Here is a 24,397-nt window from a genome sequence, read left to right as displayed (position 1 = left end):
GAAGACGACACAGAACTGCCAAATAAAAAGCACCAGAAGAAGAAGATGAAAAAGAAGAAGTTGAGAGAAACTGCTTCATTGTTTTCTTCTTCTTTTGGTGTTTTTGGACAGTTGTAAACCACTTTGTAGCAGTGCCCCACTGCCACCAATCGGGGTCAAAACGCAGAAGTAAACTCAGAACTCCGCACTGCACACTTGTGGATGAACTGACTTATCACCCATGGAAATGTAAAAGACGCATGGAAGTATGAGGGCGGTGACGTATGATGAAACTGTCCGTCTTCTGTGTCAAGCATAACTGGCTCTCCCAAAGGAGAAGAAAAGAGTTTTTTGTCTGGAAATAAAAAGGAGCTGAAGTCTGTGCAGGGGGAGCTGAGAAGGAGGATCAGGAGGGGAAAGAACAGCTACAAGAGAAAAGATGGAGCACCAGCTGCAGCACAACATCTGTGGTGTCTGGAAGGGACTTAAGACCATGTCGGGCTTCAAGGTCCTCACTGATAAGGGGGAGACCAGAGGTGGGCAGATGACCTGAACTTATTTTTCAACAGATTGTATCAGGCATCTGCCCCTCCAATGGTCAAGTCTCCTCCGCTGCAACACCCTATCACAGTCTGTGCCCCCTGTCCACTGCTCCTCCTGTGGCCCTCCCCCTCCCTCACGACCTTCAGCTCACACCCACCCGAGATCTCCAGTACACATTCTGTTCTATGCCCCTCCACACCCATCAACACCTCCATACTCCGGCCTCTCAACACACCAGGTGAGGAATGCCCTGAAGAAGAACAGGGCTAGGAAAGCGGCGGGGGCCGAACAGCATCAACTCCAGGCTCCTGAAGTCCTGTGCAGACCAGTTGTGTGGGATTTTTGGGTACACGTTTAACCTAAGCTTGAAGCTGAGGCTTTCTGGGAGTTTGTTTCAGACATGTGGAGCATAGAAGCTGAGTGCAGCATCTCCATGTCTAATCTTGACTCTGGGAACTGATAAGAAACTGGATCCAGATTACCTGAGGAGTGGGGTAGGCTCAAACTGGGTCAAGAGGTCACTGATGTATTTTGGTCCTAAACCATTCAGAGCTTTATAGACCAGCAGCAGAACTTTAAAGTCTATTCTCTGACGGACTGGCAGCCAGTTTAAAGACCTCAGAGCTGGACTGATGTGGTCCACTTTCTTGGTCTTAGTGAGGACTCGAGCAGCAGAGTTCAGAATAAGCTGCAGGTGTGTAATTGATTATTTTATGTAAAACCTGTAAAAACACTGTTACAATAAAGCCGACTAAAGATGAAAGCATGGACTAGCTTTTCCAGGTCTTGTTGAGACATCACATCTTTTACCCTTGATATATTCTTAAGGCGATAGTAGACTGATTTTTTGATTCCCTTAATGTGTTTCTCAAAGTTAAGATCTGATTCCATCAATACACCCAGATTTTGTTGGTGGTTTTTAGGTGTATATACCGAAGCTCTGTAGTGACCTTTAATCGTTTCTCTTTGGCTCCACAGACAATCACCTCAGTTTTGTTTTTGTGTAACTGAAGAAAGGTTAGACACATCCAGTCATTAATCTCCTCAATGCATTTACCAAGAGCCTCTACAGTGCCTCGGTCTCCTGGTGACATTGTAATATATATGTGTGTCATCTGCGTAGCTATGGTAACTAGTTTTGTTGGAGCATGTAGATGTTAAACAGAAGAGGCCCCAGGATGGAACCCTGGAGAACTCCACATGTAATTCTAGTCTGCTCAGATGTAAAATTACCTACTGACACAAAGTACTATGGAACAAAATTTCTCTTTTGTCCTTGAACTCTGTAACCCTTGTATCTAAAAATTAATTAAATTGTCTTAAAATGGACAAATAAGCTCCCCTGCAGTGTGCAAGCATATGCAGGTTGTTACATTCAGAAAGATAAAAAAGAAAGAAAAAAGGATTTCTCTGATCCTTATCTCTGCCGATCCAGCAGCAAGTTGGGCATCTCCCATCACCTCAGCAGCTCAGCAATCAACACATCCCTATTTAGAACGCAAATACACTGAAATAATGTGCAAATCAAGTACTTTTCCTCTGATTGTGTTGTTCCATGACTTACCTAGTGTCTAATCCAGTCCCAGTGTTGGCTCAGAGCCAAAGCCTGACTTAAAACCAGTTCTTCCCGTTTCCTTGCTTCTTGGCTCCACCAACCAGACCAGCTAAACGTGAAAACCAGCATGCTTAAAATTTCCAGAGCTAGTACAATGTTTAATCTGCATAATTCAAAAGACAGTGAGGCTTTTCTCCCATTGTCATGCCATTTAATGCTTTGTGTCGCTATTGACATGAACACAGCCAATGCACTCGGCTTGTCCCAATACTAAAATATCAAACTCGAAACTGATACTAAGGTTGGTGCTCAATACTCAATACTATTTTTGATACTAAAGAGGGGGATTTTTTTTAAATAAAAGTCAGAACACTAGAAAAATAACATAATCCAAACGATACACCAAAAATATATGAATAAATATAAGAAACGACATTAACGGTGTAAAATAAATGCATTCTCTTATAGCTCTTTTAGTTCATGCAAAGGTGCAAGTTTTATGAACATGTTGGATGTTTTGACTAACTCCAGCGGGTGTTTTCAATTCCACTCAAAACTGCATGTATGAATCGCTGGTTTACATGCACACCAAAAGTGTGCATGTAAAAAAAACATATTAAACGTATTAAAAACAATATTAAACTTAAAGCTTTTGCATTCAAATTTGTGTTTGTTTTATTCATTTATATGCATGAAAGCAAAGAAAATAAATAACGTCAAAACTTATCCACAGTATAAATGGCTTAATATCTTGCATAGAGATATGCAACACAACTGCATCTGTGATCTAATTCCATCTGGATCCTTATCATATGGGATCAACTGTGGAAATTATTTCCCAGATGTTGGTTGTCTCCTAATGAAAGTTTGTGGGCTGAAGTGGTCTTCTGCATCTCGAAGACAGCAGCATTTCTCCCTGTGGTTATATGCACAGCTAAATTCCAGGTGTGAGTGACAGCTTGCTTTACTGTATATCTGTTAGTGTTTTCAGACAATCACTGTTCTGGTACAGAGAACGGGCTGAGTCCACTGAGGACTATGAGAGCCCAAGGAGAGCATTTATGGTGCATATAAAAAAATCCAACTTGCCATAAAAATAAATCATCATGAACAGAAAATTCGATTAGTCAATTTTAACGATTAATCGCCCAGCCCTAATGGAGACTCAGACAAGACTGAGAGAAAGACAAAACTAGACTTGACAAGACTGAAAGAGCACTGTCTGCTTACAGCACAGTCACTTCGAAGAGGCTCGCCTGTAATCCAGCTTAGCCAGTCAGACTTTTTCAGTTGTGTGAAGCTGGAGGGGAGGGGGAGGAGCGTAAGCTTATGAAGGAAATCTTCTCCGTTCCTTCTCACGTTTCTATAAAATGTGAGGAAGGAATTGCACTTCATTTATCCAGTTGAAGTAAAGAAAATTACCAGTAGATCAGTTTAAACCTCATTAAAAATTTCTTCCTATATCGAAGTGTTAAAGACCCACTCTGGTGAAAATCACATTTTTCATGTTGTCCATGTGACGTTTATCTGACGCTAGAGGACATATCTTGTAAAAATTTTATTAGAATGGCACTTCTGAGTATTTCTGCATTTAAATCATTGTGAACCAATGGCAGGCAGACAAAGGTGAGCTCAGACAGACCTGTCATAACCCCACAGGGCACAAGCTCCTGCCCCACCCTCTCCACCCATTCTGACTCTGAGGACAAGAGATAGCTGATCGACACGTATGTGCAGTAACGGGTTGCTAATCATGTTAGCTTTCATTATTTACTGAAAAACTTTGGTGTGAGAGAGCAATGGATTATGTTTCTCATACATCACAATGTAACAAACCACACGTTGGTTTGCAGTCAACACTTCAAGGAAGACATGTTACACTATGTTACATGCCTTTTTTTTTGCACCACAAAACAGAAAGATAGAATTGGGTTTGACTGATCCTGTGGGTGGCACTGTTGCTCCCTTGGATGACAAATCTATTTCCTTAATAAAATGTCTTTATGGTTTTATTACTTCAGGAGGTTTAAGAGAAACCAGATTTTTTTTTTTTTTTTTTTTTAACTTAACCAGCATTTGAATAAGCATCATTATACCAATCTCATGATATTTATTCCACATTTTAAGTAGGGTTTTTAGAACTTAAATGAGTTTGTCTTTTGCTGTGGATCACATCTCAGACTTGTGACTTCTCAGATGTTTATCACAGTTAGGTTGACATTCCTTTTAGGGTTGTGGTTCCTTATATGTGAGGGAACAAAGGGGCAGTGTTTGGATTTGTATATTATAATAATAATCAATTTTATTTGTATAGCACATTTTAAAATTTAACGTCATCTCAAGGTGCTTCACAGCTTTAAGATATTAGAATTATTTGGTTAGAGTTAGTTTCCCCCAATATCTGATTGATCAAGTCTCATCTGGTGCTGCTAACCTGTGGCCAGTTCTCTCTGTTCACCATCTCAATGTTAAACAGTCGTAGTAACGTGCTTATGACATGATTTTGACATTTTTTGCCATGTTTTATAAACCAAAAAGTAACCCCTGATGATCTATATAAGAGCTGCAAGCATGCCTGCATAAAATAGTTATAACCACGAAACCACCGCCATTCAGGCTAATTTGACCAAACTGTGGCGCCGCTCCCCGACTGAGGAAGAAGGCGGAAGTGACATCAGCGCGAGAACGCCTGCCAGCTCTGTTTACAGGAAGCCCAGCAGCTTTGTCGCAGGCAGTTTCTAAGTCTTATATTCGTTTCACTGATGAACAGATATGGCTGTGCTTTCACGGTTCATTCAGACACACATCAGGGAAGTTGTGATGACCAGTAACACACCACCATTCTGAATTTTCTGAATTCACCTTGTCTGGCTCCTGACAGTAAATACTCTGTTGTCATGCTCACACACAGATCACACTGGGACCCACAAAAATAAAAAATAGTAGGCTATTTTTTATTTTAACACTAGAAGGGTCATGATTCTATAATTAGACTACTAAAACGGCCACCAGCGGTCATTTTGACCACTACATTTAAACTTCAATTCCCTTTATAGCTAACTAAAATAATAGCTAGCTCATAATAATAGCTTATAGCCCTAATCAAATAATGTTTTACAAAACGAAGTATAAAGCAACAGCTGTAGCCTTGCCTTACATAAGAACAAACAAAATCTAAACTTGTTTGCGCTGAATATTTATATTTATATAAAAATATAATGGGGTGGATAAACATCAAGTGATAAAGAACACTCAGACAACCTCAGAGTGAAGCTAGATCATACTGTCATGACAATCTGCACAATTTCTATGAGGCTAAAACAACTATATAGAAGTCACCGCAGCTCAGATCTTGTCTCTGCTCCTGCAGCAGTATTCGTGCACGTCTTTGCCGGCTGCTGGTGACAGAGGTTTTTCCCCCCCCAGCTTCTTTCAGGAGTCTGCTGCCAGCTGGCCAGCTGCTGCAGAAACCACTGCGAGTTGTTTGGGTTTCAGTGCACTTCTAGATGTTGATGTGGACATTTATTCCTATGAGGTCCAGTATGTTGTTAAATACAGCATAAATCCATCTCTGCATACCACCCTTTACAGAATACTTCCACATCCTCTGATCCAGAACGTTGGGAATCTAAAAACAGAACAGTGCAAAATCCTGTGCGTAAAAATCCTCCCCTTTGGTCGAAATCAGTCTTGCTCCTGGAATAATCTTATTTCCATTGTTCTTTACATACTAAATATTAAAACTAGTTTTAATGAAAAGTCATGTAGTTTTGGGAAAATTCAGGGACCAGCAAGGCTTTATGATTTTATTTATTAAATAGGCCTGGCATTTAGGAGTTGCAGCAGCATGGATTGGCACAAACACAGATAACAAATAAAAATAAAGCCGCAAAACAAACAAACACATCTATATACCAAATAATAAACAAAATATACAAATCTATGTACAACATATACAAATCAACAACACAAGAGAGAATAAGTGAGAAGAGTAGGCTATATAAGTATATACATTTAGGTAGGGATGTGCAAACTCAAATGTAAGAGAAACAATGTGCAAAACAAAATAGAATTTAAAAAGTAGAATAAAATGGCAAGTGGATAAAAGCAGCAGGTAGAGCCTGGTGTCTAAGCAGCTCTTCCCCGTCTGCCAGAGGTGACTTATTGAACAGCGTGATGGAAAGTGGCAGGAAAATTTCCTGTATCTGTTCGTATGACAGCAGAGCATTTGTTAGAGAAGGAGCTCTGCTGTCTGACCAGTGTGTGGTGGAGAGGATGGTGGGGGTTATCCATGATGGAAACCAGTTTGTTCAGCCACTTCCTCTGTCTAGTTTCCTAGTTTGTACCCAATGACGGATCCACCCTTCTTTTTTTTTTTTTTTTTTTTTTTTTTTCACCTGTCTTGTCCAGCATCGTTGCAAACAGAATGATTGTCTGGCTGCTGTCTGGTGCTGGGCAATTTTACTCTATCAAGCAGGGATTTATACTACATGTATAAAGTCCCTCTTGATGAAAAACTTTATTAAATCAGACTCTTAATGCTGGACTCGACCGGAGGGGACAGAGAGAGAGAGAGAGAAAATAAAGTAGAGAGAAGAGGGAGGGGAGAGAGAGGGACAGAAAGGGTGTGGGGAGTGCGGGTGGGGACTTGAAACATCATACAGAAGACCATGTAATCCATACTACTTACAACATATATAGCTAAGATCATCCTAGCCAGTAGGTCATTACACAACTAGTTGATAATAGTAACAATAATAATAATAAGAGTAAGAGTAATAATAATAATAAGAACAGAAATAATTAAAAAAAGAAACAAAATATGATAATAGATATAAGTGAAACTGCTGTATTCAAGAACACGCGCAGAGAAACCTGTGTGGATGTGTTGGAGAACTCGGCCACACGGCGACGCAAAGACTGTGTGGAGACGTTCAGGAAGGAGTGACCATGCAGAGTGATCATGCAGATGCCACCTCACTTGAACAGAGGCCAGAGTCAGGCCAGCGGTCCCGAGACCCAGGCCACCAGCCCCCCCGCAGGCAACAGATCCCGACCGGTCCACAGAGACGACCACTCGCCCGCCCAGGAAGGCAGCAGCAGAAGACCCCAGCAGGAGCCGCCCCGCGGACACAGGGCACCGGCCCCGGCGGGCCAAGGCCAGCAGTCCCCGACCCCCCCGGGCACCAGCCGCCCGGGACAGACGGGGCAGAGGGCCCGGGCCCAGGAGCGCAGGGACACCCCCCCCCCCCACAGGCCGAGGGCCAGCACGCCACCCGGGGGGACCCGGCCCGCCCAGACGGCCACCACCAGAGGCCAGCCCCACACCCCAGCGCCCAGCCGCACACCCCGAGAACCAGTCCTGCCCCCCCCCAGACCAACACACACACACACAAACACACACACTCTCCTTCCACTCCTCCATTTATCCTCCCACGCATACACCATTCAACCCTCACATATTCTGTCCTCCCACACACACACACCATCCTTCCACCATCCATCCTTCCACACACACACCATCCTTCCTCCCACACACTCACCATCCTTCCACCATACACTCTCCCACACCTATCCCATCCTCCCACACACACATCATCCCTCCACCACTCATCCTCCCACACATACACCATCCTCCCTCTCACACACCATTCATCCACCTTCACACCTCCCATACACACACACACACACCTTCCTTCCACTACCCATCCTCCCACACATACATCATTCTCCTACACCAAACATCCACCTTCACGTACCCCATCCTCCCACACACACACACCACCCCTCCATCACCCACTCTCCCAAACATACACCACTCCCCCACACACACACCATCCTCCCTCCCATACACCATCCATCCTCCCGCACACACACCATCCTTCCACCATCCATCCTCCCACACACTCCCCCATCCCTGCACCATACATTCTCCCACACATACCCCATTCTCCCACACATACATCATCCCTCCACCATTTATCCTCCCACACCCACACCACCCCCCCTCCCACACACCACGCATCCACCTCCACACACCCCACCCTCCCACACACCATCCCTCCACCCCCCATCCCCCCACACCCACACCACTCTCCCACCCACACACCACCCCCCCCCCCCCCAACACACACACACACAAACACCATCCCCCCACCACCATCCTCCCGCCACCCCACGCCACGGGGGGACAGCCCCAGCCAGGAGGCGAGGAGACACGAGCCAGGCCCCCAACCCCCCACCCCGCCCCGCCCAGCGCAACAAGCACACCTCCCACAGCCCTACCTGTGTATGTAGTGAAGAGTGGGGGAGGGGAGGGGTCAGGAGATGTAGGTCCAGAGGGGAGTAAGCCTCCCCCCTGGAAGACGACCCGCCAGTGGCTTAGGGCGCCCCCGTCCCCCGCCGGCCCCGAAGGGCGTCACAGGCCCGGAGCAGGCACCCCAACCCAGGCACGCCACGAACCCCCCCAGGGGCCAGCCACCAGCCCAAGGGGCCACTTTCCTCTTTCTGAGTGGGAGGGGGGCGAGGCAAAGGAAGGGAACCCCAGGCCCACGCCCCCAACACCCGGCCAGGGCGCCCCCCAGAGGACACGTCCTAACCCCCTGCAAACGCACACACTTTTTTTTTTTTTTTTTTTTTTTTCTTTTTTTCCCCAGCCACTCACACACCCTCTCACACACCTCTATACACCAACACCTCAATACGTGCACATACTTCCACACACACACTTCACGCACATACCTATAAACACACACACCGGTGCCCACATACACACACACTCTCATACCCCTCCATACACATACACCACTACACACGCACTCACATACATACCTGCATATACACACAAGCACCTCCATACATACTCACGCCTCCACCCACTCCTTCACTCCTCTACACACACATCGACCTCCACGTGCACACACTCATATATACACACCTTCACACACACCCACACACACATCCCACATAGACCTCCACACACACACCCGCACACCACTCACACACACATACACGCACACACCTAGACCTTCATACACACCCACACACACATACAGCACACACATCCCTCTACACCCACCCACACATCCGCATACCTACAGACACACACACACACACACACCCACCTATATACAAACACACCCCCACCCAGGTTCCGGGGCTGCGACCAAGCACCAGGGCACGGACCAACCCCCGGCACGGCACATCCGGACGGGCCCAGCCCCTCCCCGCAAGGGCAGACCCCCCACCCCCAGGAGAAGGGGGAGACCCGACACCCCAGAGCCCGGGGCCCCCACCCGGCCCACCCCGGGCCCGACCGGCCACCCGGCCAGGGGCCGACGGACACCGACCCAGGCACCCCGGCAGCCACCCCCCACCGCCACGAGGCAGTCCCACCCCGGGGCCCACCCAATGCCGCCCGCCCAGACCGGAACCCCCAGCCGACCCAGCAGCGGAGCAGCCGAGATCCCCACCCAGGAGACAACCGGAGACCCGAAACCACCAGGGACCCCCCACCCATATCCACCCCCATCCCAGCGAAGCCGCAATCCTCCACCTACATTAGGTGATGTAGCCAGTCACAGGGGACCAGAGGGAATGAAAGTCATCTGATTGGTTCCTGGAGGAGGCAGACATTGTCTCAATGCTGATGTGATCTAACAGGAGATTTCTAAACTGCTGGATAGACAAATTATTCTTATCTTTCCAGTTCACAAGGATAGTTTTCTTTGCGATGCATAAGACTGCGAGGACCAAGTTTATGGAGTGTATTCCTATGTTAGTGTCACCCAGGTCGCCCAGTAGGCAAAGTGTGGGGTTTGCAGAAAAACTGGTTTTAAACCATTTTGAGAGATCTTCACACACCTTAATCCAGAACCTTTGGACAGGTGTGCAGGACCACAGCGCATGGATGTAGCTATCAGAAGTGTTCTCAGAGCAGTGTGGGCAGATATCTGATGGTGAAAGGCCCATCCTGAACATCCTGTGTCCTGTATAATGAGTTCTATGGAGAATTTTGAATTGTATTAGTTGTATATTTGAATTCTGAGTCATTTTAAACGTGTTTAAACATATTTGTGACCACCTTTTCTGATCAAAGTTATTAGATAAATCATCTTCCCATTTTGAAGTTGGGAGAGATATCCTGTCTTCGGATCCACCCTTCTTCATAAGTTTGTTCAGTGTGTTGGTGTTGCTGCTCTGATGCTGCTTTCCCAGCACACAGCAGCAAAGAAAAGCACACTGGAGACGACAGACTGATGAAAGATCCCAAACATTTTGTTGCAGACATTGAAGGATCTGAGCCGTTTCAAGAAGTAGAGCCTGCTTATCCCCTACTTCTACACAGCACCTGTGTTGGATTTCCAGTCCAGTCTGTGGTCGATGGTCCCTCCCAGGTACTTATAGGTCTCAGCAATCTCCACCTCCTGCCCCATGATCTTCATGGGAGTTAGAGGAGTCCTCTTCCTCGGGAAGTCTATCACCACCTCTCTGATCTTTGTGACATTCAGATACAGGTGATTCCTGCCAGTCCACTGTACAAACCCGTCTACCAGCACTCTGTACTCCTCCCCTCCCCCTCCTCTACACCCAACAACAGCTGAGTCATCAGAGAATTTCTGAAGGTGGCAGGACTCAGTGTTGTACTGAAAATCAGTGGTGTATAAGGTGAAGAGGAAAGGAGACGGCACAGTCCCCTGAGGAGTTCCGAAATCACCAACCACCACGCCTGTCAGGTTGTCAGTAATCCAGGAGACCATGGAGTCGTTGAGTCCCATCCCTTGCACCTTCTCATCCAGCAGCAGAGGCGGAATGGTGTTAAAAGCACTAGAGAAATCAAAGAAAGTGACTCTCACAGTGCTGCCACCACCATCCAGATGCAAATGGGCTCTGCAGCAGGTAGATGACTGCGTCGTCAACACTCAAATGGGGCTGGTAGGCAAATTGCAGAGGGTCCAGCAGATCCTTCATCTGCAGTCTATAAATACACTGCACTCTCCGACTCAGTCAGACTCGCTAGGCAGGAAGTCTGGTTCGGTCCTCCATTATATTTCTCAGTGTCACCACACTCTTCTGAACTGGAATTGGTTGATGATACCTCCACACAAACCAGACTTGATGTACTGGAACAACGCTTCCATCATGTGTGTAGAATGGTCAGACAGCTGCAAACTGTTCTCTTGCTGATATCACAACATGGCGAGGGGTTTTTCTAGCCACTGGTGCAGTGCTCTTTTTAAAAAAAATTTTTTTTTAGACATTTTCATTGTCGGATATTTACATGAAAACAAGCCTGTTTGACTTATAACTGCACATAACCACAAATTTCATCATGTTGTATTATTATACTGCAAATTACATAAAGTCTGAATGGTGTCATAAGCACTTTAAGCCCAACAGCATTATTACTCCAAAGGACTTTTCCTTTCACAAGCATGTAGAACAACAAAGCAGGGTGAGAAGGCAGGTGTTAATCTGATTTATGGAGTTATCAGATATTTCTAGTGGATATGTACACTAGAAATGTAAACAGACAACATTATCTGATTTCATTTTGTCAGATAACTGCCATTACCTGATTATGAGAAATCAGATTAACAAGTAGATTAACACACCTAGATTCCCCCCTAAAACTCAGATGTCTTTGTGTATGTTGACCCACATATCAGTTTTAGTTATTTTTAGCAAAAAAATGCGTCGCTTCTGTTTTTTCATCATCCTCCATTAAAAAGGAAGACTGAACCCATGTCGGCACAATATGAGTTGAACACAAAAAGAAAATCACGATGGCGTGCAGTCAAGTAAAACATTCACCCGTAGACTATGATTATTAGCTCCCACATTAGCAGCTAACACTAAGACTGTGGATGGAGCCATGTTCAGCAAAGACCAGATGTTTTGAAATAACAGCAAATGCAAGTCTTCCATCACTACATATGTACCTACTCCAAAAGAAATCTGACAATAGACAATAAAATGTAGAGCAGGTCTTTTACAAAGGCTCAGATTACACTGAACGGTGAAACATGTAAGAGGAGATCTTTAAATTGATGTAATGCCAGGCTTTGTAGGGGTTCTCTGGTTGTGGAAAACAAAGCCAGTTGCTAGTTGGAACCAACTTAGAGCTGGCTCTAGCACCAGCCCTGACCGCTACTGAAACTGCACTGGTCAAAAGGAGGTATGCTTCAATCCCTTTAAAAACTGCTGTTATATTTGAATCAGTGAAAACTTAGAATTCAGAGTTTCAGATGGGGGAAAAAATTAAAGTAAACATTACAAGACGTTGGATTTAACTGTCAGTACCTCAAGCAAGTTTTCCTCTATAAGCAGCTTTCAAACATCAAGCAAAAAATCTGTTTTTTATCTTGATGTTGAGGTTGAAAAAGAGTTCTGAGGTTCCACTTCCAAACAGTACTTTGGATGCAGCATTTTCAAACAGTAGCCACGTATTTGGTGCTTAGTATACCTTTTTAAAAACAGTTCCATTCCTGTCTGTCTGTAACCATCTGCTCAGCAGTCTCCACTGGTCTGCTGTCTTTCTGCTGTTTCAGCTACATCCTCAACTTCCTACGCACGTCAGAGCTGACACTGCCGTGTGACTTCAAAGAGATGGAGCTGCTCAGGAAAGAGGCGGACTTCTATCAGATTGAGCCCCTGATTCAGTGTCTGGGAGACCCCAAACCACTGCTGCCCTACCCCACCGACATTTACGAGGAGGTGGTGGAGCTGTCCAGCACCAGGAAGCTGTCCAAGTACTCCAACCCTGTCGCAGTCATCATCACCCAGCTCACCATCACCACCAAGGTCAGTTCAGACGGACGTGCATGGATTTATCTTTGCAGATCTTTGATATCAACTTTTCAACTTTTTATTCTTTTTTTTTTTTTCTTTCCCAAATCAACATGATTATTTTCATCTATCTAAACAGGATACATAGTTATGCCATTTTGACAAAGTAGTCTAAACCGACAGACAAAGCTATGACGCACTGTTCTGAAGTCAAACTGACAGAACACCGGTGGCTTCTTCGTCTCCCCTAATCTGGGCTGGGAACGCGTGAGGTGCTGTCGCATGTTACTTTCGTGTAATTATTTTGAAAAAGAATTGGTTTTGAACATTTACAAATCATTATTGAATCGGTACATGCTGCATCTGGATGAACTGATTAGTGAAAGGTGTGAAAAAATTCTGAATTAAATTGACATATGTTGATTTGTTTTAATATTTATTCTCCTCTTTCAACAAAAACCTGATATTACATTCCTTTCCCTTAAATATTTGGTTTGTTGGATTTATTTCCCCCCAGATGTCTTTCTGTGTATTGATAAATAACAGGATGAAAAGACGTTGGAGTGAGTGCAACCCCTCCAAAGAACAAACCTTAATAATGTTTTTCAAATATTCACAAAATATTTCAGTGATTGACATATTACCTTTTAAAATCTTAAAACTTAAAGTTTAAGTCAAGAAGCAAAGTGAAAATCAGGTTATTTAACCTTGTAAATATGTTCATGTGAACATGAGTAAAACATGTAGTCTAGGGAGATCTAACTGCGTATTGAAAGTCTAAACGAGGCAAAAGCGTAGGGTTACATCTAAGAAATTTTAGGGCAGAAAAAAGATTATTTTCATGTAGCAAAGAAAAAATCTCAATGTACAATTTTAATGAACGTAGATTAGTTTTTAGGGGTTTAAATAATGCCTAGTAAAAGACTTAATTATGAGTTGTCAGTTACAGAGCCTGATGAATATTCAGCTCGTCAAATCTTTTAATAACTCTGGGCAAAAGCAACCAATGAACTGAAAATTAAGCTAATTAATTACGCTAAAATCAAAGCACGTTCAGCTCTCCACATTCTTAATGTCATTAAACAATGTTGATTAAGAGGATTTGTGGAAATTAAGTCGAGATATTGAGAACCAAAAGTATCTCAGAAACTGAAGTGGTGAGAAAAGAAGCAGGGTAAAGATGTCATCATCATGTGGTTCATCTCTGTCACATTTTAAGAAAAAACATTTTAAGTCCTAAACTGACCTGAAATTGGTGATGAAACTTTAGCTTTAAAAGAAGAAAATATAAATTGATAAAAAGATTTAACCTGTAAATGTGCTATTGAACAATATTGTCTCTTTTTGTCTGTGAGTTGTTGATCCGTTTCAGAGCCTTTAGGTGAAATGTTAGAGTTGTGTTTCAGTAAGGCAAGGCAGGTTTATTTATAAAGCATGTACAAGACAACTCAAATTGCTTTATATAAAACATCAAAGGCAGAAACATTTAAAAAAGTACATTAAAATAAAAGTATTAAAACAAACTCAAAATAATAGAAGAAATAGAATAAGCTAAAATAAGGAAACAGACAATACATAGTGGGTTACATATGAAAACAGATATTAGTGGGAAATGCATCAATGTGAAATGTACATATCCAATAAAATGTATAAAAAAAAAAGAAATAGGAAAAAAAAAACTCTCTACCTTAATTAAAAGCAGTGGGAAATTTAAAAACAAAAAGGGTTTACCAGAACTAAGGTTTGGATCAGACTTCAGGTTTTCTGTTAATATTAGTTTTATCTCTCGGAAAGCAAAATTGACCCAGATGATCTCAGAAGTCTAAGGAGCTTCTGTGGCGTCAGAACCATTCAGAGCCTTTTCCACCGGCAGCAACATTTTAAAACCAGTTATTTGTCTCACAGGAAGCCCATGTAGAGGTATGAGAACTGGAGGGACATCTCCCTTTTTCTTGTCTTTGTGAGGACATGAGCAACAACACTCTGGATTAGTTGCAATTTTTTCAAATTCTTAGTGATTTTTAAGAGAGACCTGTAAAAAGTCCATCAAAGTAGTCAAGACTACTGAAAAGAAATTACAAAGAAGTTTTCTAAATCATCCTGAGCCATCGTCCCCTTGTTCTACATGTGTTCTTCAGGTGGTAAAAGACCCATTTGGTTCCTGCTTTAATTTGACCGTGAAAATTTATCTCAAGAGTCCAAAATGACATTACGATTTCTGGCTTGATCTGTTGTTTTCAATATTGCTGATTAAAACTGGGCACTGATCTGTTGACACTCATCTCTGTTTCCAAATACAATAAATTTAGTTTTATCTTTATTTAGATTAGGCAAATTCTGGCACATGTATTGATTCAACCAGGCACACAGTTAAGCTTTCTATGGGACCAGAGTCCCCTGGTATGGCAGTAATGTAGAGCCGAGTGCAATCACCATAGCTATAATCATATATGTAGTTTGTTTTCATGATCCAAGCTAGTGGGCGCATGCAGATGCTGAACAATAGGGGGCCCAAGATGGAACTTTGGAGAACTCCGCAGGTCTTTCAAGTAGGAGTCAAACCAATTCAGAACTAGACCAGAGATTCCCACCTAATTGTCCAATTGGTTTAATAGAATGGTATGGTCGACTGTGTCAAAAGCAGCACTGTTATCTAAAAGAACCAAAGCTAAACTTCTTTCCACGGTTAGATGGATGTCATTTTAGAGTTTGATGATAAGCACAATTTCAATTTAAGAGCTTTGGTGTGGTCGAAATATTGACAGAAAGTCAAAACATATCAAGTTATACAAAAAATAAAAAAATAAAACCAACTTTGTTTGCATCTAAACAAACTACAAGACTTTTGAAACGACGAGCCTCATTCACCATTGTCTTTTTATGAATCTTCTAAGCTGTACTTAAGAAGTTTTTTTTTTTTTTTTTTATAGGAAAAAGATTCACAAACGTGTTTTTGTAGACTAAAAAATGGTACATATCTTTTTCTTTGATTGGTAATATTTTCTTTGACACTAGCCTGTGCGATATACATAATGATAAATAGCAGTACCTGTTTGCATATTTTAAGGAATTGATGTGATGTGCTAAACGCTGCTAAACGTGTCAATGACTAATCAACCATGGAATGAGTGTTTTGAGCGTTTCTTTACATGCTTTTTCATTCCCTTGTGAAACTAAAAGTAAAGACAAGGAAATATTCTCCAATGTACAATTAATCACAAACATTTTCTCAGTTGCTTACTCACAGATATTGTATGTGAAAGCAGAAAGTCATTATAAATCTTACTACATACAAAATAAGGAAAAAATACACATCAATACCTATTCACAACGTGAAACATGGCAGATTTAGTTACAATCAAAGCTTCTCCAAGGTTCAACAGGCAGACTGCAAAAGATTCAGCAGAGGCCAAACTGAAGCCTCCTGCTGTGCCAGACATTGGTTCAAAATGGCAGATCTGACATGAGACTAACCATGTGACTCAAACTGAGCAACAGGGAAACAGCAAAAACGGAAATGAGCCATCTGCTTTTCCACACAGTCACTGGGTGGTGCTAAAACATTGTACATATACATGAAACATGTAACATCCCACCGTGAATCAACATCTTTGTTGGCAGATAAATATTTAATTAATCAGTCTGTAAACGCTACATTTAGCGAGTTCTTGTTTAAAGGAACATTTCTCTTCCATAGTAACAACGCAAACAACGGTGAATTAAGATATGCCACAATTTATTAAACCTTGGTACTCAAATTAACAGGAAATCAGCATTAATGGAAAAGTATGAAATAGTTAAGCGACACTTTACGGTAACCAGCAGAACTTCCGTGAAGGGCTGTAAGGGAAATAACTTCAAAGCAGAGCAGAATTCAGGTAGAGATGGAAGATCATGGAAACAACCAAATTAAAGGCTTTGTTGGCAGTTGGTACCGTTATGCTAATGAGGCAGAAAAAAAGAGCCGATCAAGACTAATGTGACTTTAACAGAACTTATCCTAGAAATTTAGATTTAGCCGATTAGTAGTTAAAGAAGTGAGTCTGACTTGGATTGGATTGGACTCTAAATTTCTAAAGAAGTTTGATAGATTACTATTAAAACACCAGCTAGAATCAAGCAGTTTAACAGAGTCGTTGGCAGGTCCTACTTTGCGTCATTGGATTGGGAGTAGACCAGGACAAACTGGTGCTGCCGGAGGTGTTGCCCAAATGAGAGATCAAGGTCGCGGTCCTGGATTCTCTCTGGCTAACACCGCAGGTGGGGTCCGTCTGTCAGGGAACCGGGTTTTGGTTCGACGTCTCAAGTAGACCGTTTACTCTTACTGCTTTTTCCTCGCCAGGAAAAACTGCACTGGGTGTCAGAAAAACAGTTGATTCCCCACCAGAGCAGTTTGCTGGTTTCTTAAGACTCTGTTACTAAAAGTTTAGCATTTGTGGTAAAATTCTCTCACTCTTTATTGTCTGTGGTGGGCAGACTTCGGGCTGGCGTCCCAAAATTTGCTCAAAACGGGAAAAAGAGTTAAAAGTCAAAAACAGAATATGTCACACTAACAAAAAAAAGGGTTGGCATCGGTTTCTTAGCAACGCTTCCTGGTTTAAGGGATGAACGAAAAGTAAAGACTTACACAACTAAGACGAAAAACAAATAGACACCAGGTGACAAGAGACAAGACAAAAACTTAAGATTCTTTGGTTCAAACCTTACGATGTTGCTTCTTCATGGTTTCTTTGTTCTTATAACCGCTGGACAGGACCGAATAAACAGCAGAAGGAAAACAGTGGATAGAGGAGAAATAGGAAGAGAAAAGATAGAAAAACAGAGAACAAAACAAAAGGTGGAAACTAAACAATTGCAATCAATGCTAAACAGAGAAACTAAACAGCCAGCTGCCAGCACAACAGACAATCTATAGGGGCACCTTTGAGAAGATCAACTGTAAAAACCATGAACAGCAACTTGGTTATTTTAAGAAAATCCCACCAGGCTGTCAGAGAGGAGCTGTTGTTGATGCTTTTAAAACATTTATAATGTCTGATAGCAGAGCTAATAAACGGCAGGTCAGAGACCAAATCCTCACACAGTGCTTGCTCTATATCGAGCCATGGTTTACCTAGATGGCTAGGTTTGAGCCATTTTGAGATGTACTGTAATCTGTTTGTTATGAAATAGTGATGAAAACGGGGAAAATCTACCCACTGCTGCTTTTAGTCTTTTGTAGAGTTTTTAAACTAATATGTGGTGGTTTGTCTTTCCAGAGAAATTTAGTGATGTATGAGTCCAATGATTTGAACCAGGTGGAGGATGGTTTAATGGGAATTAATTTAACTAAGAATAAAAGTCTGGCGTGAGTTTTTGTACCCTCACGATGCTTATACAAGTAATTGAGCAAAGTGATAGTAGCATCATCTACCCCGTATGGGCCTGATTAGCAAATTGCATTGGATCAAGCTGGCTTGTACCTTCTGATCATTCAGCTCCCTTGGTGACTTTATTTTAGCCACGGGTACCATAATAGGCACTTTCCATGGCTTTGGGACTGCAGATTGAGCTGAAAAAGCAAGTTAAAAAAGATCAGGAAAAATGTCACATAGCTGATCTGCACAGACTGTGATCATGTCAGGCCCCGGGCTCTTTCTGACATTACATTTAAGTTACATGATTGTAAGCTGCTGGTTGGCAGTGATGTCACTTAAAGAATCAAACAGATCGCAGTGATCTTTAGTAAAGTCATGTTCATCATTAAAATGTAAGTGGAAATCATTCAAATCATTTTAAAGTCCTGAATGTGAGTTGAAACCATCAATAGCGACTGACCCAAGATTCTTATTATCTTGGCCTGGCATGGCCTTCATACCATCCCACACTGCCTTAAGGTCATTACTGTGAAACTTTTCCTCTATTTTACTTTTGAACTGTAGTTTTGCCCTGTTAATTTCACATCTGACTAATTTTTTAGTCTCTGTCTTGTCCCTGCCATCACTATGACGAAAAGCTTTGTGTTTCTTGTGCAGTCCATCCTTTACTGCTTTGTTTAACCAGAGTTTGCTATTTGGAAACACCTTGACCCATTTAGTGGGGATGATTGAGTTTTGAAATAAGAAATATAAGATGATATCATCAGTCATCTCATCAAGATTCAAAGAGCATTGCTTGAAACGGCCTGTTCTGTTCACTCGAGGGCTCCCCTTGGTTCCTCAGCAGCATCCTCAGTCCACTTTTCCACTTCTTTAGATGCTATTTTCCCTCTTTTAAGATGTAACTTTTAGGGTGGGGATAACGAATATGATATTATGGTCAGAGGAGCCAAGAGGGTGTAGAGCTTTGGACTTATAGGCATCTTTTACTGTGCTATAGCATAAGTCAATAGTTCTGTTAAGTCTAGTGGTGCAGGAGACATACTGATAGAAGTAAATCATCAGTTTCAGATTGCAGTGATAAAAATCTTTAAGGACTATCTGGAGAGAGGGATTGGAGTTTTTGTGTTACTTTTTGTATGATTGTTACAGAATTTTATGTTTGCGGTGGCTTTAATTGTATCTATACAACAGTGAGAAATATTTGGGGAAATTCACGGGGGAGGTAATAGGGTCACAGACATCAGCTCAATGTCTACAGTGCACACAGTCTCTCTGACAGTGACGTGTTTGCACCACCACTGATTGATGTAGATCCCACCCCTCTGGGATTTCCCTGTGATGTCAGCATCCCTGTCAAGCCTCAACGGCACTCCAAAACCAGTAAGAGTTAGGTTGGTGTCCAGATCCCAGACGGAAGGGGTCGGCGATATATCGAGTATACTAGATGTATTCCGAGACGTTTTAAGTACCATATATAAAATGGCTATATCACCAACATTGAGTATAAACTGTCAAAGCAGAGTTTTAAGCCATCTAGATGGGATTTTCTGTGTGCTGGTCTGACTGTAGCTCACTGCACACGCCAACACTTCTCTCACTCATAGACAGCTCCAGAAAATTCTCCTGCGCACATGCGTGTTGTTGTTTCAGGAAAAAAACATGGAGACAAGGAGTATGCAGGTAGCTGTCTAGCTAGTTTGCAAGCATTAAGAGGTAGAAGCTAAATGTGAGACCTCCATTTTAAGCAGTAATACGCCTCAGAAATGACGACAATGACGAGGAGAGTAGTTCAGCTGTGCGTGTTTCCCGATGAAGTCCTTAGTACACTGGAGCAGGAAACTCCTCCACCTGCTTCTCCTATTAATAAATAAGAGCCAATGTTATTATTCAAGCAGATATTTGTGTCTGATTTACAGGTGGTTGATGCAGCAATTTCTAACATGCACTCTGTCTGCTGGTGGTACGCAGCACGACATTTACAGACATGAAGTGACGTAATTACATGTCAACATGAGAATAAGATTAAAAAAGAGCACTGTTTAGTTTTTATAATTAAATGACAAAATATAAACTTGTTATAGAGGAAAGGGGGCCTTAGATTCACCCAGCTCTAGTCTGCAATTGAATAATCTTCCATGATCAAGTCCAAAGGGGTATGTGGCTGCTATAGATCCCTTGGGTTCAGTAAAAATCCCTGTGAGTACTGAATCCTGCCAGTGTGAGAGTGACATGGCATAGATCCAACCCCAGCTGACTGGTTTTTGCAAACATCTCTCGGTAACACTCACTCTTTATACAGACTGCAACTGCATGTCGCTGCCATCTGTGTGTAAGACCAAATTTGTTTGTAAAACTGGTTGGTGAATGAGGCTCAATGTTCTTTGGACAGATGAGACCAAAGTAAAGATGTTTGGTTATAATGCACAGCAGCATGTTTGGAGAAAACAAAACACAGCATTTTGTTGATCTCAACAAAAACACACCTGTACAGGTGGTCTGGACCGGCTCTCCATGTCACGGGTTAGGGAATTATCGCCAGTAAGTCTGCTTATGTCAGGTTGGTGAGGGTAGTCGTCTGGCTAGCATCTGCCCTGCCAACCCCAGCAGCTGACCTGTGCAAGCGGCCTCCAGACTCATACTGAACACTGGTTATCCTAGTTAAAATTGGCTTTCCTCTGTTCTGGGCTCTTGGTGTTTTGTCAAGTGAAATTGATAAGCTAGAAAAAAAAAGCTCCAAGGGCCTGTTTTTAGTTCAGGCTAAGCGAACCGATAAGAATCCATCATTTATAATGTTATACCACACACAGGATGTTGCTAAGCTTAGCGATATGGGAAGTAATGACAACTTTACTTTAACTGCAGGTTATATTTACTGAAGCAATTTTAGCAGGGGGAAAAAGGTACAGCTTTATCTTCCTTCAATTCCCCCCTCTTCAAAAAGAGGGATTTGAGGGTGTGCTCCAACTACAGGGAGATCACACTCCTCAGCCTCCCTGGTAAGGTCTATTCAGGGGTCCAGGAGAGGAGGGTCCATCAGATAGTCGAAACTCGGATTGAGAAGAAGTAGTGTAGTTTTCGTCCAGGTCATCGAACAGTGGTGAAATGTACGCCAGGATAACTTTAAACTATAAAGCAGGATTCTCTATCTTGGCAAAAATATCCAAATTCATTGGGATGGTGGTAAAATAAATCAAATCCTCTGAATCCACAAACGAATTAAATCTGTGGTGACAAGCACCATGAATAACTGTGTTCCATAAGGCAGGATTTTGCACCTAAAGTTTCCCTCTGTCTCTCTTTCTGATGCTTTGTGTGTGTCTGCTGTTGCCCTCTGGAGACAATTTCAGCATAACCACCTCATGCCAACTGTCAAACATGGAGGTGGAGGGCTGATGATCTGGTCTTGATCTGCAGCCACAAGACCTGGACACATTGCAGTCACTGAACTCCTCTGTATATCAAACCATACCAAATGTGAAGACTCTTACAGTAATGGCTTGGCTGAAACAGGTTCATGCAACAGAACAATGATCCCAAACACAACAGCAGATCTACAACGAAGTGACTAAAAAATATAAGAATCATGTTGTTGCAGTGATCCAGTTAAAGCCCAGAGCTCAGTCGGGCTGAAAGCTGTGGTGGGACCTTCAGAGAGCTGTTCAGAAAACCAGTGCTGCAAACCTTGATGAAAGAGTTGATCAAAATCGCTCCACAACTATGTGAGAGACACCAGAAAACCATTATTTCAGCTTATTCTTGAGATTAGGGGAGAGATTAGTAGATTTATTTCCAGTTACACACATTTCAAACAGTGTTTCTCTGTCTTTCTTTAGGTCCATGCAATGTTGGAGTCCATCTCCGGCAGTTTCACAAAGTGGAATAAACACATGATGGACACCAGAGATTACCAGGTGTCCTTCACCTTTGGCCCATGTGACCATCAGCAGGAGGTTAGCTTGCGCGTCCACCTGCTGGACTTCATCTCCAAAGCTGTACGTAGACTTTAACTTGCCTTTATCGTCATGAGTGAGAAATCATTTAAAAAACATTAGATCATAGCCAAAGCAGAATTCATGTGGTGAATCAGTGTGTGTGTTTCATCATGTTTCAGGGTTTCACGATACGCAACACGCGAGTTCACCACATGAGTGAACGGGCCAACGAGAACACGGTGGAACATCACTGGACGTTCTGTCGACGAGTTCGCAAAGTGGACGACTGATGGATCGGCTTCAGAATGAGCTCTCACGAGACGTCGTGTCTGGAGACGAAGAGAGACGTTGTGGAGGTGTCTTGGTTGTCGTGTTTCTTTTGTGTGGTGTTATTTTTTAATAGAACTGTGCAATCTGTTCAGAGATAGAGTAAAAAATGAGGTCACCAATGCTGGACACCGTAGATGCGCAGAATACAGTTCCAGTCAAAGGTTTGGACACATTTTCCACTGAATCCAATGGGAAAGTGTTTCTCAGCTTTTGACTGGTGCTGTGTAAACAAATATCTTCTTAACTTTTTGGCCTTCAGTTCAGGATATTTTACACAAGTGGCCAACCATTTTTTCTTTCCTTATTATTACCCTTTCCAGAGCAGTGAGTCACACTTTTCCTTTCATTAAAAAATAGCAGGCACCTTGAGCTTACATTCCTCTGTCCAGGGATGAGATGTCAGATATGATGTTTGTGACTACCCATTACCAGCTTCTGTTTTAGTATTACAAGGTGATGAAGTCTGTGACAGGTATGTGGAACTAAATGGGAGAATAGCATCATCACAGATAGACCTCATCATAGCTGAGGTATTCCACATCTTTTAGGCTGGAAATCTTTTAGTCTAACTCTCATTTGTTTGATAAGCCGCCTATGCACTGACATTAGCAAAAACAAGATGCAAGTTTTTTCCATAGCACACTCACATGCTGAAAATAGGTGCACAAATCAGTGACGAGTAGGTGTGTAAAGATACACACATTGCCAACAGACTGTTGTATCCACCATGGAAATAGTTTAAGCTGCTTTTTGCATTTTTTCATCTCAGTATCTGATGTATCTTTCCATCGTGCTCCTTTTACTAATATAATCCTTTAATAATACAATGAATTTGTTATGATTCTGTACATCTATATATCCAATACTGCACCTCTGACCAGCATCTCTCTTATGTCAGCAGGACAATGGACATGTTGTTAATGCATATTTGTGAATTCATGTTCAAATAAAACATAAAAAATCTTTTTTGTAGTCCTTTGAATTTATGTATTTGTAACTGGATTTGCTGACTCTGAAGTACTTCTTTTAACTTAGAAGCCCATCTTTGCGATTTAAGGAAATACTTCAAGAAATTACCTCAACATAATCTGGGTCCCTTATACTCCTGAACCTGTTAAGTATTACCTCAAAGTCTGCAGCTTTATATGAACTTATATGTTTACCACATATAGCATCCCCTTGTCTTTTAACAATAGTCTGTAAATGTCTGGGAAGTGAGGAGACCAGTTGCTGGAGTTTGAGGAGAGGAATGTTGTTCCATTCGGGTCTGATGCAGGATTCTAGCTGCTTAACAGACCCGGACCTTTGTTGTTGTATTTTCCCTTTTATGATGTGCCAAATGTTTTCTATTAGTGAAAGGTTAGAGTTGTAATTGACGCCGATCACAAAGAGCTGACAACTAATTAGGTTAATGGGCAACAGGTCAGTAACTTGAATTGGTATAAAAGTAGTATTTAAGAGAAGCAGAGTTTCACAAATGTAAGCATTTTACCTATAATCAAAACTGCAGTAACCCATGTTATCAACTCCTCTCTTAAATCCGGTGTCTTTCCTTCTGCCTTCAAGCAAGCTCGGGTTACCCCACTGCTGAAGAAACCCACACTCAACCCAGCCCAGGTTGAAAACTACCGGCCGGTCTCACTGCTTCCATTCATGTCTAAATTACTAGAGCGTGCCATCTTCAGTCAGGTCTCACAGTTCCTCCAAGACAACAACCTGTTTGATCCATATCAGTCTGGCTATAGGCAAGGTCACTCTACTGAAACTGCTCTCCTGTCAGTTACTGATTCCCTACGGCTTGCCAGATCCACTGGTCAATCCTCAGTCCTTATACTGCTGGACCTATCTGCTGCCTTTGACACGGTCAACCATCATATATCACCTGATGACACAACCGTCTCAATGCGAAT

General features: G+C 42.5%; 1 protein-coding gene across 1 annotated transcript in view; it reads left to right on the top strand.

The window, feature by feature from the left end:
- Positions 1-23,450, top strand: part of kctd6a (potassium channel tetramerization domain containing 6a) — a 35,101-nt gene extending 11,651 nt beyond the window's left edge. Inside the window, exons 4-6 of the mRNA XM_041980778.1 lie at positions 12,628-12,880; positions 22,059-22,217; positions 22,337-23,450. Coding sequence (XP_041836712.1) covers positions 12,628-12,880; positions 22,059-22,217; positions 22,337-22,447 — 523 coding nt within the window. The 3' untranslated portion in view covers positions 22,448-23,450. The remainder of the gene's footprint in view (positions 1-12,627; positions 12,881-22,058; positions 22,218-22,336) is intronic.
- Positions 23,451-24,397: the final 947 nt, after the last annotated feature.

This window comes from Melanotaenia boesemani, chromosome 3, assembly GCF_017639745.1.
Source record: "Melanotaenia boesemani isolate fMelBoe1 chromosome 3, fMelBoe1.pri, whole genome shotgun sequence".
Classification (NCBI taxonomy): Eukaryota; Metazoa; Chordata; class Actinopteri; order Atheriniformes; family Melanotaeniidae; genus Melanotaenia; species Melanotaenia boesemani.
This window is presented reverse-complemented; position numbering and strand designations above follow the sequence as displayed.